The following is a 26,483-nucleotide window of genomic DNA, read 5'->3' as shown; positions in this document are numbered from 1 at the left end:
TAATGCTTTCAGGGCATCAGCACTTGGCAATCAATAATCTTCTTGATCCATTAAATATATAGCAAAACCCACTTCAAATTTTCAATCCCCCCTTCCAAATTTCCAATTACATAAAAAGTTGCAAAATAATTGACTATAAACACTATGACCACCTTAGATGAATGGTGGCTTGAGCAACCTTTGCTGCTCCAAGTCGGACAAAATCTGAAAACCACCCAAGAAACCAAAATACAACAACAGTCTCACAGCCACTACTAGGCAACAAAATAGAAAACAAATTACAAGCAAACTTGAAATTCATCCCAAAAGGCAAAAACCAACCTTCCAAGTTTCTAATGGTTAGGCAGCTCTAAGACTGGCACTTTAAGAAAAGCAACCACTACTACCTCTACCTCCCCCTAGTAAAAGATGTTTCTGTATATACCAGTTCACGCTTAACTTAACGATCCCTTCTGTTTTTTTATATCTATATTTCTGAAATCTGGGAGTAAGAGATTCAGCTGCCCTGCACCTGATAACTCCCAGAGCCTGCAACTTCTTTCACTTCCTTGGCATCTTTCTCCTCTGAGATAAAATCTATGCTTCCCTCTGCAGTTGATAATTCCTCTTGATGACTTCCAGAGTTTGTTGACTTGAACATTTCATCATTCTCTAAATCAGCCAACTTTTCTTTTGATTCTCCTTTTAGCAGGTCCACTATCTCAAGCATGGTGGGTCTCTTTTCAGGTTTGTTCTGACAACAGATGAGTGCAATAAGAATAACCCTCTTTAGCTCTTCTTCCACGTACTTCCCATTCAGCTTGGGATCTGCAACTTCACTAAATTTTTTCTCACAAACCAATGGCAGTGCCCAATCAGTGATTATCTGCATTGTTGTTGCACTGGGTTTCTCTATGGGTTTCTTGCCACTAGCTAGCTCTAGCAAGAGTATGCCAAAGCTATAGACATCACAGCTTTCTGATGCCTTCTCAAGCGTGGCATATTCAGGGGCAAGGTAGCCAAGGGTGCCCTTTACCTTGGTGGTGACATGAGTTATTCCATCAGGTATGAGCTTCGCAAGACCAAAATCAGCAACTTGGGCCTCAAAATCTGAATCTAGCAACACATTGCTAGCTTTGATGTCACTATGGATTATATGTGGTGTTGCATGATGATGAAGGTAGCTGAATACAGTAAAAGATAAGGTTATGGGATGAGAGGAAAGAAAGTACAAAAAGAAACTAAGGAAAACATTTCAACTTACACAATTCCCTCTGCAGATCCTATTGCAATTTTCATCCTTCGTTCCCAATCAAGCAGGCATTCTGCTGAGTGATGTCCATGAAGATGGGAGAATAAACTCAAGTTAGGCATGTAATCATAAACTATAAGACGTTCTTGTCCTTCAGCACAGTAACCACGTAAACTTAGCAGATTTTTGTGCCTGACTCTGCCCAGTATCTCCACCTCAACGGAAAATTCCATATCAGCTTTCTCACTCCACACCTTCAACCTTTTAACAGCAATCTGCAACAATTATCACTTCAGCAAAAGGCACATTTAGATTACACAGCTTAGTGAAGACTGAGGAGTCCTAGTTGAGACAACAATAGCTACATTAAACCCATTGGATCAATGGCTCAAAAGTCAAAATGCATATCATATATTGATGCTGCGCAATCTGGCTGCTCCTAGCTTTTTGAAGCACTTCCCACAGACGGCGCCAATTGGCGCTACGCGCATTTTACTGCTTACTAGCTCTCTTGCTCTCTAATTATTCTCAGCTCGCACATACTGACTTAAGCATTGGAGCGACCTCGCCGGGTAAGCACCCCCGGGTTCTCTGATTCTTTCTGTGCAGATTCTCCACGTCCGTCGTCTACTGGAAGCTAAGCCACCACCAGTTAGGAGCAGCCAGATTGCGCAGCATCAGATATCACTTGTAATAACAATGATAACTCGTGATTCCCTTCTTGAAGGGTATGCTTAAGCTTGTGAGCAGCTTTAGTTGAGCTCCTTCCCATTGGTATATGGGTGGAAACAAAAATCCATTAATGCAGGTCATGAAATCCAGAAGGAACTCATGCAAGGGATAAATAGGTGATTTTGGAATACTTCTGGGAAGTGGGACCTATAGGTCCAGCTGTACCCTGATATACCATGCAGCTAATGCTACTCACCTGGAATATCATTTGGTTTGGACTTTGGAGATATTTCAAAATCTTCTAAATTATATTTAACAAGGAATAGTTCCATGATTTTGTTTAACTTTAATAGTACATAATGTTTTTTTTAATATTTTGACAGTTGTTTTCATTTACTTGTCATAGCAAGTTGCTTAGCACTGAATTAAGTTTATATATATATATATATACAAACGGGTTTAGGTCACTCACATTCTTCAATGAGGTCACTGATGAAAAAAAATATTCAATGATATAGCCACTAGCTAGCTGGAAGCCCAGAAAGGCTAAACCTGTTCCTCATGTTACTCAATTTGTCCTCTCTTTATGTGGCAAATCTTGTAATACACTGAGGAGTCAAATGTATGATGATCCATACAATGATGTGAACATGAAATTAACACACATATCCAAATATCACTCAATTCCCCCCCAAATTCTTTCTGTTCCAATGGCTAAAAAGAACTCAATTAACAGAGAGATCCAGATGACTCAGCTAAAGGAGGAATGCATGCAAAAGCAGACAAATTCCTTTAATATTGTAAATTGGTATTAAATAGATAGCTCCTATACAATCTTGTAAATTGTAGTACATGTCTGGTGGGTTTGCCATTTTAGACATCATGTCAGCAATTGACACTGGAACTACTTGCATACAAGTGTGGAAGCAAGAACAATACTCCATATTTCTTCTGGAAATTCATTAAACTTCAATTGATAATGAATGCTGCCCACATTTTATTGACGAATATAACAATTACATCGTACAACAAAGACCAAATAGAATCAGAAGGCTCTTTGAAGAAAATGACATATCATCCTTGAAAAAGGTAAATAGTGGAGATTGCTTATGGATTTTGTGAACTTCTTTTTCACAGCAATTCAAAGCGAGTCTTTGACTTCCTTTCCAACAAAAGAAAGAAAGAGATATAGTTTCCTAAATTCACAATTCAGGTTCTTCATTTGGCAATTGTACGCTGGTTTCATGTGGTTCATTTAACCAAACCAGCTGCATCCCAACTATATGGGTCCTCATAGGCAACATGAATCCTGTTCGGGCATTCTGTTCTATTCAGTACCATATCCATTCTTAAACTATGGGGTGGGCTCTTAAATCATTTCTTACTACTTTAATATATATCCTAAAGAAGAAAAGTTAAGGATTTGAATTATGAAAAAATGATTCATATCTTAGAGAAAGTGAAAAAGACGAAAGAGAAGATGGATCATTGAATTGGGAGTCTTATGGAAAAAGACGAAAGAACAATACTCCATATTTCTCCCAAGTTCAGTAAATCATCTATACCATAGAACATTATGTCCTCAATATTCTCCTAAAGCCAATTAGCACATGGATCATTGAATTGGGAGTCAATTCAAATGAATCATAAGGGTTCATTTTCCAGTTATATTTGACTTGAGCTATAAAACACTGAATAATTATGGATATTCAATAGGAGCACTGAGCTCAAAGATCAGTGCCAGGGGGATCCTCCATCTTGGAATAGGTTTCATGTGAGCTCTTTTGTAAGTCTATATGGTGTAGCATGTGTGCTTGTACCTATATAGTTTCTATGTTGCAAGGCTATATTTGATGTTGCCCCTAGACATTCTAAGGGGAACTTTTGATTTTACTACAGCTTTCCCCCTTTTTGTTCTTATTAGTGAATTCATTACACACACACATAGGAGATTTCCTCTGAATTGTCAGAAATACATTTTCAGTCACTTTTAAATCTGGATATTCCTATCATAGAACCCAGTTAAGAAATATAAAACTAAACAAACACTTATATACATTTTGTCATAATTTGACCAAATGCAATTTAATTATCAATCCTTCAGTAATAAGAGATGATTTTGTTTAATCATTCAATTTCCGCTAGACATATAGTAATTAAAGTATGGCTTCAATTGGTTAAATGTGTAACGAAGGAAAAATGAATGATTTCCCAAAACATGATACTTTCTGGTATGTGTTTGCATGTAAAATGGCCATGGAAAAAAATGATCCCCAAAAAGTGAGTAGTAGTTGGGAAGAAAACGATATTCCTTCCAAATTTGTATCTTTTTTTTTTTGAAAATTAGAAAAATAGATTTCGGAATCTTGTTAGTTTGTGACATCCATATATTTCTCAACCATTTAGGTTCGTTTTCCAAGTGGCAAACACCTGGAAAATTAGGAAAATAATTTGCTTTCATTTTGAATATAATTTTACAATGAAATCGTTTGCTTTCCTTTATTCTATACGAAATCAAACGTAACCTATGCAAATAAAATCGACAGAAAAATCCTTACTTGAGAACCATCCCATAGCTGTCCCCAATAAACGCTACCAAATCCCCCTTCTCCGAGCTTGTTATCATAATTAAAATTGTTCGTAGCAGCATGCAATTCCTTCAAGGAGAAAACCCTCCAGGTGGGCCGTTTCTTCGACTGTTCTTTCCTGCATCACGCAACCATACATAAACATAACAAACTAGGTATGTTCTCTAACTTACAAACATCGCTGACTCCGCAAACCAAGACAAAGAACCCCGATTTATCATTTTTTTTTCTTCAAAAAAGAATGATTTTGCATCGAACGATCAGAAATCCATGAATCACAGGCAATCAGTTAAACACCAAGCGCAAGTTAGCAAAAAGCACCCTTATTCAATCATTTATGCTTCTTTAGATTAGATGACTAAGACATGGAGGAAGTACCAGATGAACAAAGCTCGAAGACATCAATCATTCATGTCGAACCAGAAAATAAAAATTAAAAAAAATCATGAAAAAAGAAAACAAAAAGCAGATCAAGAAGTCAACAACTTTATGTTGCGATAAACGTACCGATCCCAAGTCTTTCCGCAGCAAAACCTGGTGCAAAAAGCCATGTCCTTACTGCGCAAAACACAGAGTAAGAGCTGAGTTTTACAGGTCTGAAGCTAAGCAGAAGAAGATTCTTCACTCTTCAGTCAAGAATCGTAACGCTTAATCCGGCGCAAACATTCGGGGTTTTGGAAGAATGGGGAGAAGACATTGAAACAGTAGCAGCCAGAGACAGCTCAGTAGTCGTGAAATGGAATGAAGCGTGAGGAACAAATCAACACACCAACCAACCCTCTGTGTTGTGTTGTGTCGCCTTTTTCAATTTGAAAAGGGGGGAAAGTGCTGTTTGGGAGGTGGAGGTGGAGGTGGGGGACCATTTTGTGAAATAATCATTTTATATTTTCATAAATATGGATATTAGTAGGGATGGATTTTATAATAATTTATGTCGTTTCGGATAAAGTGGAATATTTTTGTAAGAAAATAAAAATAAAAAAGAATTCCGTTGATGGTATTAGTGGTAGTTCAACGGTAGTTTTCACTTTTCATTAATTAAGCGTGTCAATTTCAAATTTTGATTGACGCAGGTTGGGGTTTTTATAGACTAGTTGATACTTGATAGGCAGCGCCTCCGTGGGGGCCCACAATCATTAATTAGTGTGGGGCATTATCATTGTCCCACAGCCTCCTGATACATGGCGAATCAGCTACGTGCATGTGAGACCCGGTTGTAGAGGCTAGGGGTGTTAACTGGACCGGATTTGGTCTAATTTGATCTGGTCCAATATGAATCCATTACAGATGGACCAGGTCTAATCCAATCCCATGAATACTCTAGATCATTTTGGACCAGTCCAATTCTACGTCTGGACTGTCCAATCTGTTCAAATTAGTTTTAACTTAATTGGTTAATACAAACATGATCCATTGACACATGTATTCTTATTTTTTATTAATGGACCAGAATCATCAGATATTGGTTCAATACAATCCAATCCAATCCAATGTAAATCTATTATGGATGGACCAGGTTGATCCGATCCAATAAATATTTTGGATTATTAAGTCGGGACAGGTCCAATTTAATATGTCTTATTGGTCTGTCCAATCTATCCAAATTGATCTTGATTTGAGTGGAGTTCAATCCAAAATCAGCCCATTGACACCCCTACCTCTTTGGACTATTGCACTTCACAGTATGTCTTTTCGTACTTGTGTTTATCATTAATGAAGAGATATTCCCAATACAAGGTGAGATGTGGCTGTGAGGTTAGTGTGAGTCACGGCCTGTGAGGAGCAAATCTCAATTCAGTTCAGATAAGCTAGTTTAGTTGAGCGCACCCGGATAAATCTATCAAAAAATAAGATACTCAGGTTACGGTCACAATTCTGTTCCATATTAGCTTTAATCATAGCTTCAAAGGTTTAACCCAGCTTTGAATTAAAGAAGTTATGACCTGAAAGCCCTCCTAAACGGGCTTTAGAAATAGCTTCACCCAAAAGTTGATTTATCAGCGCATGTAAGCGTACTTTTTGGGGTTAGACTGTGAAATAAAAAAAAGATATAATATCTGAAAAACTTCTGACCAATGACGTAAAAGCATAAATATAGTAACCAATCAATTATTATTTATCAAAATTTAATAAGTGAAAACTCTTCGGTACCTCGTATCATAGATTTTCCCTTTTCGTTAAACATGACTTTATGACCTTCTGTGTAACGCGGGAAGCTTTTGTGTGAAAGCCCTACTAAAGGGATATATAAACAGTTTACTATTTATTTATCAAAGTACGTAACCGGGTCTAGTCGGATGAGACCCGAATATCCTGACTAAATAGTTGATTTAGTTTTGGGTATTTTATAAAACCGATCAATAATTGATTTAGGATTGGTCCACTCATGACGAACCAGACCCGACCCATGACAGCTGTCTCGCTGGGAATTGGTGTCCACCTAGGGAAAAACCCGGGTTGTCCCATATTAACAAAACCTAGTGGTATCAAGGAATAATAGGGTTAGACCGGCCCGAATCACAAGGTGATGTGAGGTATGACCAGTATATATGATTGGATTATCAACTGTAACATATGGAGGTTCGTCATCTTTCTCCTAAATGGATAGGAAAGGAGGAAGAAGACAAAAAGAACAGAGAGAGAAAAAAAAAAAAGATGTTGATTGTTTTGTCGTTGAGGCATGTTTGGGTACTGACGGTTACAACCGAACAAAAGGAGCACAGTTGGTACTGTACTGCGACTCCCTCCATACATTGGAAACATCTCCCGTGCAGGAGGATGAGAAATTTTGTGGCTCTGATGTTATGTGAGTAAATGTCGACAGAGTTTGTGTGGTCCGGAATCTACTGTGTGTGGAGACTGTGGGGTGGTTGAAATGGAACCTGAGAATTGAGAAACACCCAAAAAGAGCAGACGCAAGTGGTCCTCAAAAACTCACGATTCACACAGTCTACAAGATTAAATATGCTTGCTTGCTCTCGTATACTGTGTCTCTTTGTGGTAGGTTCCCGGAAGACAGGTTGGAAAGCCATAATATCATCATCACCCATGCTTTATCCCAATTATATGCTTCCCTAATTCTATTTCATTAATTCATTATATCTAAAACCATATCTATTATTAAATTCTTAATGTTTAAATAAGTTCTTATTAATTCTACCAATGTTCTCCTTTTGTATATATTGAGTTCTTTTAGTCCCTTTTTAACCGATGTAATTGATAGTCAGTTATGTACTTGTTTGAACTATCTTAGTCTATTGTTTTTTTCATTTTATCACCTATCGGAGTTATTCATAGTTTGTTGTAGATAATTTCATTCCTAGTCTGTTCTTTCTAACATTCTGTCACATTTATTTTCTGGTCTTTTTTATTTATTGCCCAACACTCTATTCCATATAATTTTCCTTTTAATCTAACCAATATTCACCTATCACATAAACATCCAGATGCACTGACATCCTTTGATGTTTTCAATTCACAGCTGCAATGTGTATGAGGTTGGTGTGAGGAGTGTTTTGTGAGGATCATATCAAATCTTCATAATGGGGGGCAGCTCATCCCCATACCCCCCATTACCCACCCCAACCTTGGTGGCCACAAGAGTCCATCCCAAGTCTCTACTAGAATGAGCAAGCTGCGAATCACCACTTGTGTCCCGTTCGCTTTTTTGTAAGTTACTTACTTAGGTAAATGCATTGGGTAAGTTTCTCTTGGGAAACACTTACCCGAGTAAGTGTATTTACGAATGTTCTTTTATTTCTCAAGTAAAAAAGGCAATGACCATTTTAGCTATAAAATGTATTATTGAAAGGGGCATTTTTGTCCCATTCAAGTGTTGGCAACTTTCCCCTCAGGTGGGAAAGTTATTTACCCACCTAGGAGACGGGTATTGATGGAGCACGATCTAAAAGCTCCTAGCTAGAAGGTTACCTGGATGCTGGTTGTTTAGCGAGTTGGTTCAAATTACAAGAAAGCGGATCTTTGAGCCCAGGATGGCTAACCCAATGAAGTCGCTTCAATGCTTAAGTTAGTACTGTATTCTGATAGCAAGCTAAAAGCTTGAATGCAAGTAACTAGTGAGCAAGTAATCGCGTGTACCTTGTGCTATGGGGGTTAATGTCCTTTTATAGTTGAGCTGCCGTGACTCTTACAAAACACTCCCGAGATCTTCGGCCAAAATCCTAGGAGTCTGTTCCACTCCAAAATGTGGATAACGAGGTAGCCGATAAGGCTTATTGTGTCCATCTGATTTGGGCGGGATGACAACGTGATCCCAAAGTGTTCGGGGATGACTGGCGGGCTTTTAGATGTGCACCACACATCACTTTGGCGAGCCGAATCATCCCGAGATGCCCGGGCTCCAGGGGTGGCCGAGGTACTTGGAGTGATCCGACCTGCCAAGGTGGCTGGGAATGCCAAGTCATGCATCCTAGTCACTAGGTTGAGTCCACGTGTTTGCTGCTTACTAGGTCGGGCCAAATTACCCCTCATCAGATATCACTTATCCCAAGAAAATAAACTTTCCCTAATCTCCACATTAATATGAAAAAAAGTATGAGATTCTTAGTCAATAAGAATCAAAATCCCATCGACCAACTTCTCCCTCTCAAAATCCAAAATAAGAATGCTCCCTTAGTGTCAACTGTCAATCGGGGCACTTGATTCTATGTTTAACTATCAAACGGGAGCAGTCCTACATTCTGTAATTAATTACTCGATTTAATGAACTCTTAAATTAAATGCATTCCGCTTTAATTGGGTGCAACTTGGCGGATTGGGTCAAGTTAAAAGTCAATTCAGGTTCAACCAAAAGATATAAAACTTGGGTTCAGGCTGGCCCAATCTGATTTTAAATCCAAGTTTTAGTCCAAGGCCAATTCAGGCTTAATCCAATAGAATTTGGGTTGGGATTGGGTCAAGTCTTGGTAAGTGGTTGGATTTGAAAGAATTCATGAATATATTTTATACATCCATCTTCATCTTTTATAGGGTTTTATGACTCAATTTAGGAGTAGAATGGATTGAATATATGTATTAATTTCATTGATAAAAGTACACATATACAACCATGATTGTGTGTATGCATATTAGATTTTTTATTTTTTATTTATTTTTTATATAAATGAAATGTATATATGTATCATGTATGTATTTGCTCGGATAGGTTCGGGCTGGACAAAGCTCAAGTTGGACTTAGGCTATTTGATGCCTTAGCCAAGCCCAACCCACGTTCAAGTGAGCCCTGAGTTTTTTTTGGCCCAATTCCAGTGTAAAGCCCCAAAACTCAGGCCCAACCCTTGGAAAAGCTCGGCTTGGATAAGATGGGGTGGGCCCACCCAATGATCTCTCATAATTTGTATGCAATAGAATGCAATTTGTGAAGTTTCACCTATATGAAAGGTTTGAAGATATTGTGTTTAGAATGTTATTTGATTCATTCAACAGAATAGAATAAAAAAAAAAAATGGTTTTTCATTAAGTTGTAAGTAAATTGGTTTTCAATATATAATAGAGTATGGATCAATAACCATGACTAGCAAAGGATGAGACATCATTAATTTGGTGTGAAATTGTCTCTACTTGTACCCAGATACTGAAGAGTCTCTTTATGCAATCATAAATTTAAATGAAATAACTATTTACCATCTAATTGTTTCAACAGAACTAATGTAAATAGTATCCATTGATCATCTATTACTAAATAGCACATCCTCTTACACTAATACCAATAAAATCCAATTAGTCTTTATATGCATACCACATGGGTGTCAACAAAGTACAGCTCTAAAATATCACAAATGAGCACATACATTTCATGGTAATCTAACTATGGTAACACTTAGTTTAATATGCTCTTAATTCTCATACTCCAATCAATAAATCAGTGAAATTTCTTGGCAACTTTCTGTTTCTTTCTTATTTTCTGACAAACCAAACAGATTGTCAAATGCGATCAACAAAGTAAAACTCACAAGAAGTTGGACACTTGTGATCGTGGGTCGGCTGGAGAGGCCCAAATTAATTGGACCAGGCTGGGCTTTTGGATACAAGGTCCCATGGGCCACGTCTAATGTGTTCAGTCCGCTTAAGGGTGCCTTGGATTGGATTTGGTCCAATCTGATCCAAACCCAATCGATTGACACCTATATTCTTATCTTCTATCAATGAACCGGATATTGGCTTAATCCAACCTAATCCATATAAATTTATTATGAATGGATCAGACCCAATTCAATCCAATAAATACTTTAGACCATTAAATTTGGACTGATCCAATTCAATATGTCTTGTTAGTCTGTCTAATCCGTCCAAATTGATTTTGATTTGGACAGAGACCAATCCAAACTGATCATTAACCACCCCTAAGTCCGCTGCAAAGATATTTATTTATTTTCTTTTGTAAGAAAGAAAACTACAAAGGCAAAGCCTCAGCAAAAGGAACAAACCAAGAAATCATCCAAATTGGTTTTTTACATTGCCGACATGTCTCCCACTGATGGTGTATAACAGCTAGTGCTTGTAGTTTTTTTTTTTTTTCAATCAAGTGTTTGTAATTTTCTAGCTTTATGTGGAGAGTGGGAAAGATTTATCATGAATTATTTGTGATGATGTACAAAATCAATAGAACTTTAGTTGTGTCATGCTTCAGATTGCGATATACTTTAGACTGGATCGAATTTGCAACGGAATTAAATGGATTATTTTAAAATGCAAAATGATTAGGGCTGTAAATGAATCAGGATTTAGTAAAGGCCTAAAAGAGTATATCCAATCTGATCCGATAAGAAATTTAATTGATCCAAATCCGATAAAAATTCGTCAGGTTTTCAAAGAGTATAATTCTAATTTGAATTCAAATATTTTATTGGATATTTGATTTTCTGATTCGATTAGAATTATAATAAAAAAAATTTGATGATGGTATAATATAAATAATATATTATATTATTTATTATATATATATATATATATATATTTCATAACTACTGGATCGGATTGTAGTGGATCAGATCGGGGTATATCCAAACTTGATCCGTTAACTAAATGAATTGAGTTTTTAATCCGATCCGATTTATTAAGATGAAGGGAGGTATCCGAATCCGATTCTTATTGAATCTAATTCGGATTCGAATAGAATATACAAATTTGCAGCCCTAAAAATAAAAATGAAGAGTGAACACGCAATAAGAAAATTCATGTTGTCGCCCACATGCGGTTGGGACTTGGGATGGGAACGAAGAAGATGAAGCTCCTGTTTGGGAGTGGCGGAGTGCTTATTCTCAAGCATTTATTGATGAAAAGCACTTATTTGACGCTGGGACTACGTCAACAAACACTTCTTTTATGCTTTGGTAACTTAAGTGCTTTTTTGAAAAAATGCTTATGGCGATTCTAGCCCGTCTTTGGCCCATTTGAAATAAGCGCTTTTTTACCAATCACTCCCAAACGATGCGTAGGACTTCACTGTGTCTCCTTCATTTGCTCGGACAACAGCACAACACAAGCAGGGAGAAGATGAAAATCGCCGATGAGGTCTTCGCCATTGGGGAATTCCATTGGCAAGAATCATGCCAAAACCTCCTACTTTTTCCACAACCAAATTGCAGATTCGCCATTCGAGACTTCATTGGCAGGAACAGGTGGCACCAATTTTTGGGACAAGGGCTGGACGCCTTGTGGCTATGCTCTCCAGCATGCACTGGTAAAATAGTTTTTTTCTTGTTCTGTACAACTCATAAGCATATTGGGTGGAAATCCTGAGATTTGTATTCTGTTGCTCTTGAAGTGCAAGGGAGTAATGCAATAAGAATTTTTTTGGGCATACTGCAATAAGAAATTTTCCAATTTCATGGAAGTGATTTGTTAACAACTCATGGGTTCTGTAATTGTGAACATCTTGGCATATACATGGGACTATTGATATCTAGTTTAAGGTTCTGGCTATATTTGAGGTATTTTTCTCCTGCTACAGCATCATTGTATAAAAAAAGTTTTGATTTGTAAAGGTTGTTACCATGTTTTTCTCCATATAGGATAATTCTGTCATTATGACTCTTATTTTGGTGATACAAGGTAGTTAAATTAAGGTAAAGATTCAGATGTGTCCTCTTACTGCATTAATGTGTTAGAAGTTTTGAAAGTGACTTTTTAACAACTCATGGATTCTGTAACTCTGGACCTTGTGTAATATACATTGGATCATTTGATATCTAGTCTAATGTTCTGGTCATATTTGAATCTTTCTATTTGTCGTTGATGTATAAGAAATTTTGCTTTGTATAGGTTGATGTCATGTTTTTTCTCTCTAATAGTATAAGTATATCATTTGGATACCATGTCTCTGTTTTCAGATCTACTGCTGAATTGACACCTATTGCATCTCTTGTATTTTAGTTATTTCCCTTGATCTTTCTAAGTTGAGAAATTTCTAGTCTGTTTGGATAATCATATACCTAAATTCGTCTGCTTTATATCATCAAAGTAAGAGGTCCACCTTGACCTTTGTCAGACTTGATTATTCATTATGTCTGAAAATCTGTTGTTGTAAAATCTGGGATTTTGTTTTCCAGATTAGAATTAGCATAGTGCTGGTTTTTCTTTCTTCAGATTATTTCTCTAGCACATGCAAAACGGTTTACAAAGTTCAGGGAGAGGAAATTGAGAAAGATGTGGTACCTTTCAATACCTTAACCTCTTTCTTTTCCCCCTTTTTTAACTTTTGGTATGTTTTGTAAGAATCCCAAAAAACCCAGGCTTAAGTTTTAAATAATTCATTACGTTTTGTTTTCTTTTGTTTCAAGGTAAGAACGGATAGGTCTATGTCCTTCTATGATGGAGATGATAATACAAATGTGGCACTTTTACACGATATACTTCTACCATGCTCATTTTTCAACTTCAATATTGGTTATTGTCAGCCAACTACTTAGTCATAGTGGTATTTACTTGTCAGAATATCTTGTTGGCTTTTTAAGCTTACATGGTAGACCTTGTTCTGTTGGTGCTTCTAAATTCTCCTCTTTTGCTGTAAGTAATGTTGCACTTATCAACTATTTGACTATGCTTATTATAGCCAACCTTGATTGAAAATTATGTGGTGTACGTATGAGAATGAGAATGTCAACAGCTCAGGTATGCCATGAGTTTTGCTCAACGTGAACACAACCTGAAGTAGCCCCAAAACGAACCCAATCTGTTCTGACTAATTGAAGAGGGGGCATTGAACCCAACCCAGCCTATCGCTTATATGGTACACTTATACTCAACCAAGCCTATATGTACAAATATTTTGTATGATCCAATGCCAAACAGTTGGGCTTAGTGTTGGTCCACTGTCTACCACAAGGTCCACAACCTGAAACCTGGTTAAGGTTGATCTGACTCTCACCTGATAGGGTCAGGTCACTACTCAACCTACTGACATCCCCAGTCTTGCTGATTGATGCAGGAGATGAAGAGTCAAAATTGGAATTTTGTGAATTTTTATGTATTTCTGTACTTTTGGACACTGGGGATATCTTTGCCATTTTACAGTTTCTCTGTAGGGTCCAATAATAGGGTTTGATTGTCTATTTATAGTTTGTTTATGTTTAAAATTTCAGAGTCATTGCATAAGTAGGATTAGAGTTATTGAGTCTTCTTTTGAATTGAAATAGGATATGACAACTTAGTTTGAGTCCTACTAGGATTATTGAGTCTTAACAGTTTGAATCCTAGGACTATTATGAGTCTAACAGTTTGACTTCTACGATTATTATCAGTTTAGAGTCTATAAATATGTATGGACGTTTTACACAAAGAGCAATTAAGTTTGTTGAGTTTTCTTCAGCTTATGCTAATTATGGTGAGTGATTCCCATACTCTAGAGTGATTCTAGGCACCCTGTGAGTGATTCTGGGTATTTTCTCTCTTCTTTCTCTCCCTATTTTCTTTCTTGTTCCTTCAAGAAGCCATTACAGCCATCAACAATTATAAATTTCTGATTAAAGAAGATCATTCAATATTCTCTAAGGACTAGAATTGAGCTGGTCCTACATCACTTACTCATGGTGATATGTTCTGGACTTATACATTTCACCTCCCCGCCCCCCAAATGAACTGGGGATGATTTGTTGATTGGTCCAACTATAGGTTGAAAACATTGCTACATATTTCTGTTATAAGTATGTCTTGTTCTTGAATGTTAAAGGAAGTTCATGAAGGCTTATATTATTTCCTAGGATTCTGTATTCTGAACCTTCTTCTATTGTCCACTCTTGAAGATTGCATAGTTTGGAAAACTATGCTGATTTTATCAAATGCAATAAAAGTTTCAGTTATTCTATATATAACCTGACCATTCTCTTCTATTTACTTAGTTGAGGATAAACTATTCTGTTCTCTCACTGTTTTGTAGAGTATGAGTGACCTCTTGTCTCAGATATTATTATATAATGAAGGATGAATCAGAATCGTTTTAGTGATTTGTTGCACTGATGGAACATTTTGGTCCCAATTTTAATTGTGTCCAAGATGGCACGCATTCCTAACTTTTTGCATTGTTAAAGGTCTGTAATAATTGTGGGCGAATAATCTTTCTGTAAACAACTATTTTTATGCTTATATTTTATTTAGGTGACACTATGCTTCCTTATATGGTTTCTTGTTTACTTGGACATATGCTATAATTTCTTTATAGATATCATTTAAACTAGAGCTATCAATGGTGGTAGTTTTTCTGGCTAGGTCGAGCTCAATTTTGTAGTTTGAGAGCTAAGGTTGGCCTTAGGTCAATTTTGCTAAAAGAGTCTAAACTGAACCAGGGTGGGCTAAATCTGTTTGGATCAAGCTTATTGGGTGTTATTCTATAGTATTTTGTACAATTAATATATGTACCATAGAAGGTGCCAGCTGGTGCATTTGGTAAAGTTGGTAGGTGTAGTTTCTACTGACTTGGGATTGAAACCTGTCCTCACTCTATCCACCCCCACTTCCAGGTCGAAAAAAATAACATACTAAGTTTAAAGGTTATTTCTCTCATTTTCCTTTTCTATTTTCTTCTTTTAATGATGTGGGCCTTGGATGTTGAGTTTTATGGGCTTAGAGTTCTTAGGTCCTTTGGGTCTGAATGGGACCCAATGTTACAAGTTGACTTGAGTAAGGTTGACATGAGTGCAGTTGATGCTTATACTTTAGGTTCATCTTGAGCTTATGTGGATCCTGATTCCAACTCAAAAGTTTAGCATATGGAGCTAAACTGTAGCCTTAATATGTTAATGTCAATTGCATTTATGTTTTAACCTGAAATTCATCATTCAGTTTGTTGTCAGTTTCTGTAAGTAGAAACATTCGTGTTTTCCTTGGTATACTGTATTCCATTTTTTCATTAGAGATTATTGCTTCAAATTCTTTGTTCAAGGGAAATAAGAATTGCTTATTGATTAGAGTATTCTTAAGACGGAATCTTAGACAAATCACCTTGGATCTAGAATTTCAAGTATATAAATAAATAAAAAATATGGACCAGTATTTAGATGCACTTACTGCAAAGAAACTGGCTAGGGAAACAGGGCAAAAACAAGGATGCTGAGAAGCCAGTATTTAGGAGCTGGAGAAAAAGAGAGAAAAGGAGGGGTCATTGCTTGGTATAGTAAAATCTCAGGCTGATAGGATTGCAAGTCGAGTACCCAACTTGAAGAATTTACAAGGCTGGGCCCACTAAAATTTAGGGAAATGCTCAACCCAAGCCCACCCAAGTTGCAGCCCTACAGGCTGAAGCATGAGAACATGGGTTTGAGTCTGAGAATGGCCACTTTGTGCAAAAAATGCCAAAGGTTTGATCTGTATCGAATCCACCCCTTCCAAGACTCTGGATAGCTGGTAACAACATTTGGAAATGATCTTCTTTAGAAAAAGAGAGGAGGAAGAAACAATGGATGACCTATTTGATTATGATGATGATGATGTAGATGATGCCAAAAGTCATGGAAGCAGACAAGGGAAGAGATAATGATGATAATGTACATGATGAGCTGTAGTGTGAGAGGCAAGAGCTTGAAGAATCTGGAAACGGTTACAGAGATGAGTTTGGGTGGTTAGGCACTCAGAATTGCCTTCTTTTTATTTCATTCTTTGCTGTAGGAATCTTTCATAGGGAAAAAAGACCACACACAAAAGAAAGAAAAAGAAAAAAACAATTGATGAATTAATTGATACCTATTCACAGTATAGTATTGTATACAGGTCCCATTTATAAAAAAGAGAAAGAAAAAAAGAAATATAGAGAATTTGAGTTTGGGTACCCACTACAGCGGATTGACAATGATTTGGTTTCATTTACTTAATCTCTTGGTTCTTGTAGCCTAAGCTTTACTATATTTCATGGGACATTTTTGGTATAATTGGCTATACAGAAGTTTGTCTCTTGGGAAGAACATGTTATTGTTAGGCTCCATGTATCCTTTTATTCTTAATGAGGTTGTGTTCTATGATTGTTGCAGCTGGTGGAGTAGCTATATATCCCATTGTACATTTATTCGAAACAATGATTTCTTGAATTGCTTTTGTTTTCATTGGATTCTTACAATTGAAAAAGCAAGTAAGGTTATATACATCAATTTAGATTTTCTGGTGGGTTATTTTCATTGGCAGTTGGGTTATGAGCTGTTTCATATTCATTGGGACAAAGTCATTATTAGGCCTTTATTATTCTCAGATGTTTTTATATAGTAAGTTGTTATGTAAGTTTTTTACTTTCCTTTCAAGTGGACAACTTTCTAATATTGCTCTAGTATTTTTCTGTTGGTTTTACTATTGCTATAGTTTTATATGGTAAAGAGGGAAAAGAGCTCAATATCATTCTGACATTGCAATTAGAGGAAATCTGCAGAGTTTATCTGTTAAGAAAGGTTATAGAATTCAAGTCTGTTATTGTGGGCATTTTCCAAGAGCCTCTATCTAGTTTGAATATTTAGAATGAAGGCAGGTGGTTCTATATGAGGTCTTTTAAGGAATTTGGCTTATTGTCAGGGAGAGTGTATCCTGCTCTTGCAAGCATCCTATTCTTGCAGGTTGGAGTTGGATGTGTAAAAGTTCATTGTTACATTTATACCACCCAGTTTTCTACTTAAGCTTGGTCTTCACAAGATGATTTTCTTTGTATGGAAAAGGGGATAATTTTACAAGTTCGCTAATTGGTTTGTTAAACTCATTGTCACTTTGTGTGATTTTAAAGTATTTTATAGTTTTGCTAGTTATTGTGTTTCTTAAATTTTAATCTACTTGATATCCATTTTGTTTTCACTATGTTTTTTCTGTATTTGTGTGATAGGTCAATAACATAACCCTACAACCTTTACCCCTTTAATCCTGGCATTCTCTGATCCTAAAGAAATACTGCATAAAGATCATGCGTGATTGAATGGTCTCTGAGACTCTTGAAGTTCATCAAGGTGCTAAATGGCCAGATCGTTCGTGATTCAACTCTCAAGGATGCAGAATTCCTGTGCATGTGTTCAGACGAGAAAGGTTCAGTTGGCATTCTTCTACCTGGGAATCCGCCACCATCATTGCCCATACTGGTTCACTGTATCATCAACAAGATGAATGAAGAGAATCCTATCCTCTGGAGGTTCACAGTTTGTTATATAGAAATTACCAAAAGAACAAATGTACAAAACACAGGATAATTGATAATTTCTAAAGGAATCTTTTTGATGGTTCAGCATTTATTCTGTAATTCCTCTATCTACTGCCGACTATCTGATTCTTGGAGCCTTTGTTAGATGACTTATGATAAGGATTCAGAAATCCTCTCATGGGTTCAGAAATCTTTCCCTGTAGCCATCATATCCGCCCTAGGCCATGATATGTTGTGCATAGTCTTCAGGTCCTCCTCGAGAGAAAAGTGCAGTAGTAGATGCTGCCCATATGATAATAGCTCTTGAACTTGGACAGGCGTAAAACATGCTTAGAATCGATCTTTCTTCCTACTTCCTGTAATAAACTTTTTCATTAACGCTTGAGCTTCATTGTTTTCAAATATAACAAAAGTTAGTGATGGGTTTGAGAAGAACAGGGTGGGAATCATGGGACATTGGCCGGTCGTCACTCGTCATACGTACATGATCAGGTTATGTGCGGACAACAGGGTCGTATCATTAAGTGTGTGGTCGCCATAAATTAGTGCCCTGGCATGTCTGCTTCATGGTTGCACGTACACAGTATCTGTCGTCTAAAGTTTGAATGTATACTTTGACAGAATCGAGAGTCATTGATCTTGTTTACACAGATGATGGATCCTAGTTGCTTCCATTATAGAAACAAAAACAACACTTCCATTGAAAGTGAAGCCATGAAGGTACATTTAACATAATAACTATGTTCATAGATGATTACAATTAGCCTGAAAAGAGTGGAGTGGACGATAACAGTTGCAATAGAGGTAGATTATTACGAGAGCTACATCACTAAACAAGCTGACTATGGTAGGACTGGGTACATTTCCTCCGGAAAGTAGAAATGAAATTCGGTCCAAGATGACTCAGAGCTACATCCAAATGAATCGAACAAAACAACAGAGTCCAGTGGCGGAAGGAAAGCGTCCTCGAAGAATGTACCTTGGTACGCTGAGAGATGATGAGATTCTACGTCGTGATTGCCACTCTTGGTGTCATTGGGGACAGTTGTTGAATTTTTACCACCTTCGTCGTCAGATTTCTTTGTAGTACTGTGAGTAGTTCCGCTGCAAATGGGTCGATCATTGGTTGAATGAGAGAGCTTTCTCCTCTTTGAGTTGGATTGATCCACTCTTTTGCATTGCGGATACCTCTTGATGAGATGGGTGTTCCAGTAATTCTTTATTTCATTGTCAGTTCGACCAGGGAGCCTACCTGCAATCAGTGACCACCTTCACCCCCCAAAAAGACAGATTATTGTTCAAGTCATGAGAGCTAGACTGCTTCATGAATGAATTATATTCCTGTTTGGAAATTCCAGCCCAACTGGCTGGAACTTCACTCCCCCAAGAGAAACGACATAAGAAAGAAGCACTGACCGATTGCCCAGAAGCTTATGCATTCGGATGATAAGGTCCTCTTCCTCCTCTGACATCCCTCCGCGTTTGAGGTTCGGTCTGAGGTAGTTTTTCCATCTCAGTCTGCAGCTCTTCCCTTCCCTCATCAAGCCTGCGCAAGAGAAAGTAGAAGCAGAAAGAAGATAGCTAATTTGTATTGAGTTCACTTGCAAACAGACCTACACATACATATTAATTAATCAACTGTAAAACAGAAAGAGAATGACCTGATCTCTTGGAAACAATCGCCCACTTCCCCTCTCCATGGGTCTCTATGTATCTCGTAAGGAGCAAATCTTCTTCTGGATTCCATGGACCTTTCTTAAGCACTTGCTTAGTTCCTTCTCGTTCCATCTCTCTCTCTCTCTCTCTATTTGTGTGTGTGTAAAGGAGTGAATATACCTTTGTATGGCAACATACAGATGAAGTGGATGAGTTAAGTAGAAGAGATGAAGGTAGTTTTTCCTGAGACGAGTCTTCGTCACTCGTGCATGGAATGGCCTATTAGAGAAAGAGATGTTAAATGATTGGAATGAGGGTCCTACATTGCTTTCGCTTTAGCTTTTCTCTCTCCCTTAGAAAGCAAATCCACTGTTGGATCCAAATGTGGGGTAGGAAAGCTTTTACAGTAGTACTTCATGGTGACTGACTATGGTCTATGGTAGTATGATTTTGAGACGGACGATTTAAACAAGTAAATTGAAGGAGCACTTCTATGGTTCACAGTTAAAGATAGTATTCCTACAGGAGTTTATGATTGAAGCTGCTACACGACTGTATGCATTGCAGAGTACTGAGTTCATCAGATGCTGCTTTCTCACCAGATTCTCAGTTTTGTGTGGTCTCTGGGTCTGGGGTTGCAATCTGGCTCTAGATACGTCACATAGACCAAGGTTGTGGCCGAAATTTCTGGGTAATGTCTCCTGTATCATCATCTAACTCCTCTTTCCTTATTTTTCCACAATAATGGTGTCCTTAGTGGAATTGTGGGTACAAAGGGACAAGTGACAAAGAGTAGTGCTTTCATGCATAGCCAAGCCTAAGCCTAAGCAACCCCTAATCTATCCTTATCCTCTCAAGTAATTCTTATTCCTGGGTTGGTATAAACCATCACTTGAACTAGGCTTTCGGATTCAAAGGAGAGGTTTCCTCTTGCTATTTCTTCATTTCTTCTTCCTCTATTCCTTGTATTCGGAGACGATGATTTCATATCTTCTTTCAATATAAAGTTATTCAGATAAATACTCTCCAAGCCCAACATCTCTCTTAGAAATGTAGATTGGCCACGTGTCCTTTGTTCAATTACTTAAGGTCTTAAGCTCTAATTTCAGCCACCATCTTGGAATATATAGCTGCTTCAGTTTCAAAGTTTTAATTTACACGCTTCTCTTTTTCGTCATGTAGTTGGGGGCTCTGTACAGAAACTTGCCACATGCATAGAGAATTGTAGGGCAAACACATAGCTATCTCTTAGACTAACAGGAAAGCTGAGAACCTCCCATCTCCTAGCAAAACTGGTTTAAGTCCAAAATGCTCTGTTTGATATGGCATACATGTGGGCCTCTCTTGGGTTTGCCACAAAAAGCTGATCACTTCCACTCCCTGACAAACGTACTTAATGCCCAAACGTTATCTTTTCTCTTCGCTCCTGTTGTAATGTGAAATGTCAATAAGTAATCTTCATAGCTCATCCAAATATAGAAAATATGTCCAGGATATTATATAAAAATATTGTAAAAATTATTGACATTGTGAAAACATAGAATAATATTTTATGAAATGATAAAAGACACATAGCTCAACCCTTTAATATCATTATTTTGTTCCAGACCATCAAAGAAACTAAATTTAATAGACAAAATAATGCATTGTGAGGTTGTCTCATTAACTTTAAGAGCCCAAGCTAGATAATAGAGTGAGTTAAAGTAAAATTTAAATTCATAGAAAGTACAAATGATTCTAATTTATTGAATTAATTAATCTCTATCACTCAAATTGTTGGATTCACGTATGAGTAATGTATGGAATGAATATCCCACATTGGAAAGAAATAATGAGAGGTATAAGGGATTTATATAGACGGGTTGACCCACAATCTAATGGCTTAAGTTTTATGCATGTGATGACTCTTCTCAATGTACAACACAAATAATGCGCCAAATCAACCTAGTCTCCTGAAGTAGTCTTAATGTATTCCAGAATTAAGTTGATGCATCATTTGGATGTTCTAATGATAGATTTTATGTTTTTTTTTTTTTTTTTTTTGTTTGGATATATCATTTATAGTAACTTATTTCTTTTAGAAAAGTTCATGCATAAATTGAATAGTTGAGTCAATAGAAATCTTAGTATATCTTAGATGATTATGATTAATTTATTACTTTCAAGAGATCGTTTTGATATCATATGGTATTGGGTTGATTTATTTGGATAAGCCGACCCCAAATTGATCCAAATCCTACATCACTTGCATAGATCATTCGGTGATTTGGTACATTAGTTATGTGACCTGAATTTGGTACATCAATTTAAGGAAAAGATTATTTGACCAATATTAAGACAACACAAGGACCATATATTTAGTTCCATTTCCATGGCTTACATATAGTTGAAATATTTGCACATCATTTGGATCTGTAAGATCTGCTGGCTTTGAGGCTCCACTTAAATGGTTTATATCTTTGCTTAGAAAATCATGATTGAAAACATTTTTTAATAAAGAAATAAAATCATCATACAAATGAAGAGAAATGGCATTTTTATGGTTTTTAAAATATCTGACAAGCATGGTTCATAGTATCAACATGCATGCGATTCAAAGGGGTGATACTCATGGTTACAAATTGTTTCAGGTTTCAAGATTTGATTCAGGCCATCTCGTGAACATATTGTAGATAAATATGTTGTGATATTTTTGAACCATATGCTTAGTTGGGAAGGAGTACAAATATAAGTACGTAGAGTGCAAAATCTTGTATTTTGTATTATTTTGCATGCATTTATATTGTATATATTTGTATTTGTATTCTTCAGTTTGAAAGGAGTACAATACAAATATGTACAATTTAAATGTATAAAAATAATACAAAATACATGGGTTTACGCTCTATATATTTGTATTTGTACTCCTTCAAAACTGAGGTTACCCACAATGCATGCATATAGACATATTTTGTCCATTTTTTTTATGGAATGTCAATGGAGTGAATTATGTGATAAAGGGTGAAAGACCAAGAAAGAATCAAACACAAATTAAAATAGTTTGGGGAGTTAAGTGATAGACCCCTAGAGCCTTGTTCTTCTTATTGTTTCCTTTAAAGTTCTCCAACATTTGGATGCCCCTCTTTCATGTATTTATTATAAAAAGCAAATATTTTAGGAAAAAATCCCAATCAGTATCCTGTACTTTGGCTCGAATGACAAATTGGTCTCCGAACTTTAAAATGCGACAATCCAGTACCCAGACTTTTAAATGTGACATTTCAATACTCGAACTTTCAAAATGTGACATTCCAGTACTTCAACTTTCAAAATGTGACAATTTAGTACCTGTCGTTAACCGGTCTATTAATCAGCCGTTAAGTGGCATTTGAAAAGTAAAAAATTTCCTTCAAATGCCATCTAATTCTCTTTATCAACCATCCTAGCCTCTTTTATTCAAAAAAAGTTGATGATTGTTTAGAAGAATCTACAATTTGTGACTGTTCATTTTATTGTCAATGTTTGGATGGTTGATAAAGAGAATTAAATGGCATTCTTAAGACATTTTTGACTTTTCAAATGCCACTTAATGGTTGATTAACAGACTAATTAACGACAGGTACTGGATTGTCACATTTTGAAAGTTTGGATACTAAATTGTCGCATTTTAAAGTTTGGGGACCAAATTGTCACTCGAGCCAAAGTATAGGGTACTGATAAGGAATTTTCTCAATATTTTGTAGCGTTGCGATTTGAGAAGAAGATTTTATTTTTTCGTGGAATCAATCAAGACTAACCAAGACCTGCATTTTGTCCTCCAAGGATTAAAGTCTTGATTATTTATTTATTTATTTTTGGGTAGTCTGTTTGGTTGCTTAAAAGCTTGATTAGGTGGAGAAGAATGATTATAACCCAAAGCACACATGCATTATAATTGGAAAAAATTCTTGCTTTAGTTTTCCTACCTACCTTGTTTGAACTTTGAAACTCTAACAATGACCAAAGCTGCAAAAGAAAAGCAGAGTGAGAAAAAAGCTTTGTTTGGGATGTGATGTTACATACTTATAAACTCAAAGTATTTTAAGTGTGTATTTGGAAAAGCTATGGCTTTTAAGCTGGCATGGGCTTAGGCTTTGGGTTATGATTCCTTAACTTTCCCAACACTCATTTCAAAATAATATTCCACTTTCTACAGCCTCTGCGAATCTTCCCTCTCTTCCTCGTTCTTGCATCTATCAAAACCCCCATGTACCATGCAAGGGTAGGGAGGATGGATGATAAGTGAGCTTTATTCTTGGATACTACTGTAATTCTGGTCTAGCGCCAAAGACAAAAGCCTGTACTTGTGGTAATTGCTGATATCTGTATAGTGGTCAAAAGCCTTTTGAAAAATCCCAATTTCTAATGCTCAAAAGCCTTTCGAAAAAAAACCCAAGTGGATTGTCATGATTTTAAGAGAGGATATTGGACTATTTTTGTTTACAATTAAGATGGTGTTTGGTTTCTTTGACTATTTTGGTTAAGTTGTTTATCAAGAAAATGTTTTTCTTGGGCTATGTGAGAGTTATCCATTGGTAAAGCATTTTTTACTGTTTGGCTTATGTGAACCCCAATGGTAAGGTGTTTTTTACTATTTGACTTATGTAAAACCTAATGGTGTTTAGTTGTCATAAGTAAAAATAAACACACTCTGAATCAATCTAAAAGTTTAAGCAGTTAGATGATCAGGTCCTTGAATAGATTTTGTTCTTTAACACACCTCACAATAAGAAACTCATTAGGCTTGAAATATAGACAAGCACAGATTCACCCATATCTTCCACTGAAATTTAATTATTACGATGGCGGCAATGAAAATCCAATACTAGACCATTTGGTCAAACAGGCTCGGATATCATCTCAAAAATCCGAAACTATTCAACTTAAAAGCTTAAAGGTATTGAGTTCCCTTAATAGGTTTTTATTGTAAGGGAACTTGCTCAAACAAGTTATCTCAGGTTTCTTATCACTAATTGTTGCAATTTTTTTGCAGCTCCATCCAGCCATGTGACCAAGACTCGAGATACTAGCTGCTTTGCTATGGGGTAAGCATAAACAGTTGGAGAATCTAATGGATTGAATGCAGGAATTTAATGCTTCTAAGGCCAATGGAAGATACTCGTTAGACTCATCTGAATGAATTCTCAGTCTCATAAAATCAAAGGGTTTATGATAGAATTTTAATTATTTTCATAGGGATCAGTTTTCCATCTCTGTGGCCCCATTAGTCGGCCAAACATACACACACCTTTAGTGGACCTATCCCGCCTGTGATACATTGATACCTCCTCGAGTATAGTATCACTTGTAATGCTGGCCATGGCCTTGAGGAATAGTTTGAATCCTTGAATATTGAATTGAGTAGAACCACTGCAACAAGGTCTGAAAAGGAGATTATAGGGAGGCTTTCTATGATTCAACTGTTTCAACTTAGAATCACTTGTCATATTCAAGGAGAGGCTCAAGCCAAACAAACAAGCGAATAAAAGCAATGAGCAATCATACTTTTGATCAAGGTTTTTAAAACCAAACCGGACAACGAACTATTCAGGGTTCGGTTCCCAGGTTGAACTGTCCAATCGTTCAAACTGAACAAATAGCCCATTTTGAAAATAAAATGGCCAAAAAACTGATGTCCAGATCGACGGTTTGAACAGTTCGACCGTCTGGGTTAGTTGTTCGTTGACCAAATCAACGATTTTTGGCCAAAAGGTGGTTCTAGGGTGAAATGGAACTGGTTCCCGGTTTTTCTGGTTTGACCATCCGGTTTTGAAAAACATTGCTTTTGATGGAGGGATCATATCATGTTGCCAATAGGGTTGTAATCGGATCGGACTGGGATTGGATGCAGCAAAATCCACATCCAATCTGATTACTAATAGCATACATTTGAATTCGAATCCTAATGGACTCAGATCGGATTCGGATTTAATCTAACTCCACTACAAATTTTCTAAAATATCAGAAATATTAAAAATTTTATTTATTTTTTAACCTAGATATATAATAAATTAATATAAATATAACACACTAAATTTATTATATACATAAATTCACATATAATATAATATGTAGAATATATGTTTATAATTTTAAATATAATTATATAAATTTATATGTTAAAATTAACAAATATTATATTATAATCGGATTCGAATTTTAATCAGATTGGATGGGATCAAATCCAAATCCGATCCAACTATATATACATCCTCCGAATCTAAGATAATCGGATCGGATATTGGATCAGGTCTTGACCATTGACAACCATAATTGTCAATATGGCATCTAATTTATAATTCTTTCACTTTTACATGGGGAAATCAGTTAGATTTGATAACTTAGCCTTGTAAAGGGTTTAGATTATTTTGAGTGGTCGGGCACACAGAGCACCTCTCCCATGCTTAGAAGAATCCGACCAATATAATATGCTTTTTCTTTTTCTTATTAATCCAAGAGATTCTCTATGTAACCATATACTTTTTCTTGTTTCTTCTTAATCCAAGAGATTCTCTATGTGGGGTTCCGTATTGTACTCAATTGAGTGGATGCTTATCAGGAAAAAAAAAGAAATTATATATCAAGCAATTTCTATGGGACTCATATACCACATTTTTCTTTCTTTTTTTTTTAGGACGGGTCTGCTTTTCTCCTTTATTTATTTAAGGAAAATGGCTTATTTATTCCAGACGGGTCTGCT

At 36.4% G+C, this 26,483-nt stretch overlaps 3 protein-coding genes across 4 annotated transcripts; 1 reads left to right on the top strand and 2 right to left on the bottom strand.

Annotated features, from left to right (window-relative positions):
• Positions 1-23: 23 nt before the first annotated feature.
• LOC104592482 (PTI1-like tyrosine-protein kinase At3g15890) lies at positions 24-5,293 on the bottom strand. Its single transcript, XM_010251867.3, has 4 exons — positions 4,999-5,293; positions 4,462-4,609; positions 1,244-1,506; positions 24-1,163 (listed from the first exon to the last, which is right to left on the bottom strand). The coding sequence occupies exons 1-4, from the start codon at positions 5,040-5,042 to the stop codon at positions 497-499; spliced, it is 1,122 nt and encodes a 373-aa protein (XP_010250169.2). The 5' UTR covers positions 5,043-5,293; the 3' UTR covers positions 24-496.
• Positions 5,294-11,684: 6,391 nt separating this feature from the next.
• Positions 11,685-18,216, top strand: LOC104592481 (uncharacterized). 2 transcript variants are annotated; one of them, XM_088892594.1, is made up of 3 exons: positions 11,685-12,193; positions 13,099-13,163; positions 13,293-18,216. In XM_088892594.1, exons 1-3 carry the CDS (start codon positions 11,941-11,943, stop codon positions 13,419-13,421), a joined length of 447 nt encoding a protein of 148 aa, XP_088748720.1. In that variant the 5' UTR covers positions 11,685-11,940; the 3' UTR covers positions 13,422-18,216. The 2 variants fall into 2 exon arrangements, 1 of the variants encoding a protein (XP_088748720.1); XR_734415.3 differs by lacking the exon at positions 13,099-13,163 and having other exon boundaries at positions 17,801-18,216.
• A 618-nt stretch (positions 18,217-18,834) lies between these two features.
• On the bottom strand, positions 18,835-20,746 carry LOC104592480 (transcription factor MYB114-like). The gene is made up of 3 exons (XM_010251866.3): positions 19,771-20,746; positions 19,526-19,655; positions 18,835-19,378 (listed from the first exon to the last, which is right to left on the bottom strand). Exons 1-3 carry the CDS (start codon positions 19,895-19,897, stop codon positions 18,952-18,954), a joined length of 684 nt encoding a protein of 227 aa, XP_010250168.1. The 5' UTR covers positions 19,898-20,746; the 3' UTR covers positions 18,835-18,951.
• Between the last annotated feature and the right edge of the window lie 5,737 nt (positions 20,747-26,483).

This window comes from Nelumbo nucifera, chromosome 8 (assembly GCF_055504915.1).
Source record: "Nelumbo nucifera cultivar China Antique chromosome 8, China Antique-T2T, whole genome shotgun sequence".
NCBI lineage: Eukaryota > Viridiplantae > Streptophyta > Magnoliopsida > Proteales > Nelumbonaceae > Nelumbo > Nelumbo nucifera.
The sequence above is the reverse complement of the archived record's forward strand: the minus strand, read 5'-3'. Positions and strand labels throughout refer to the sequence as shown.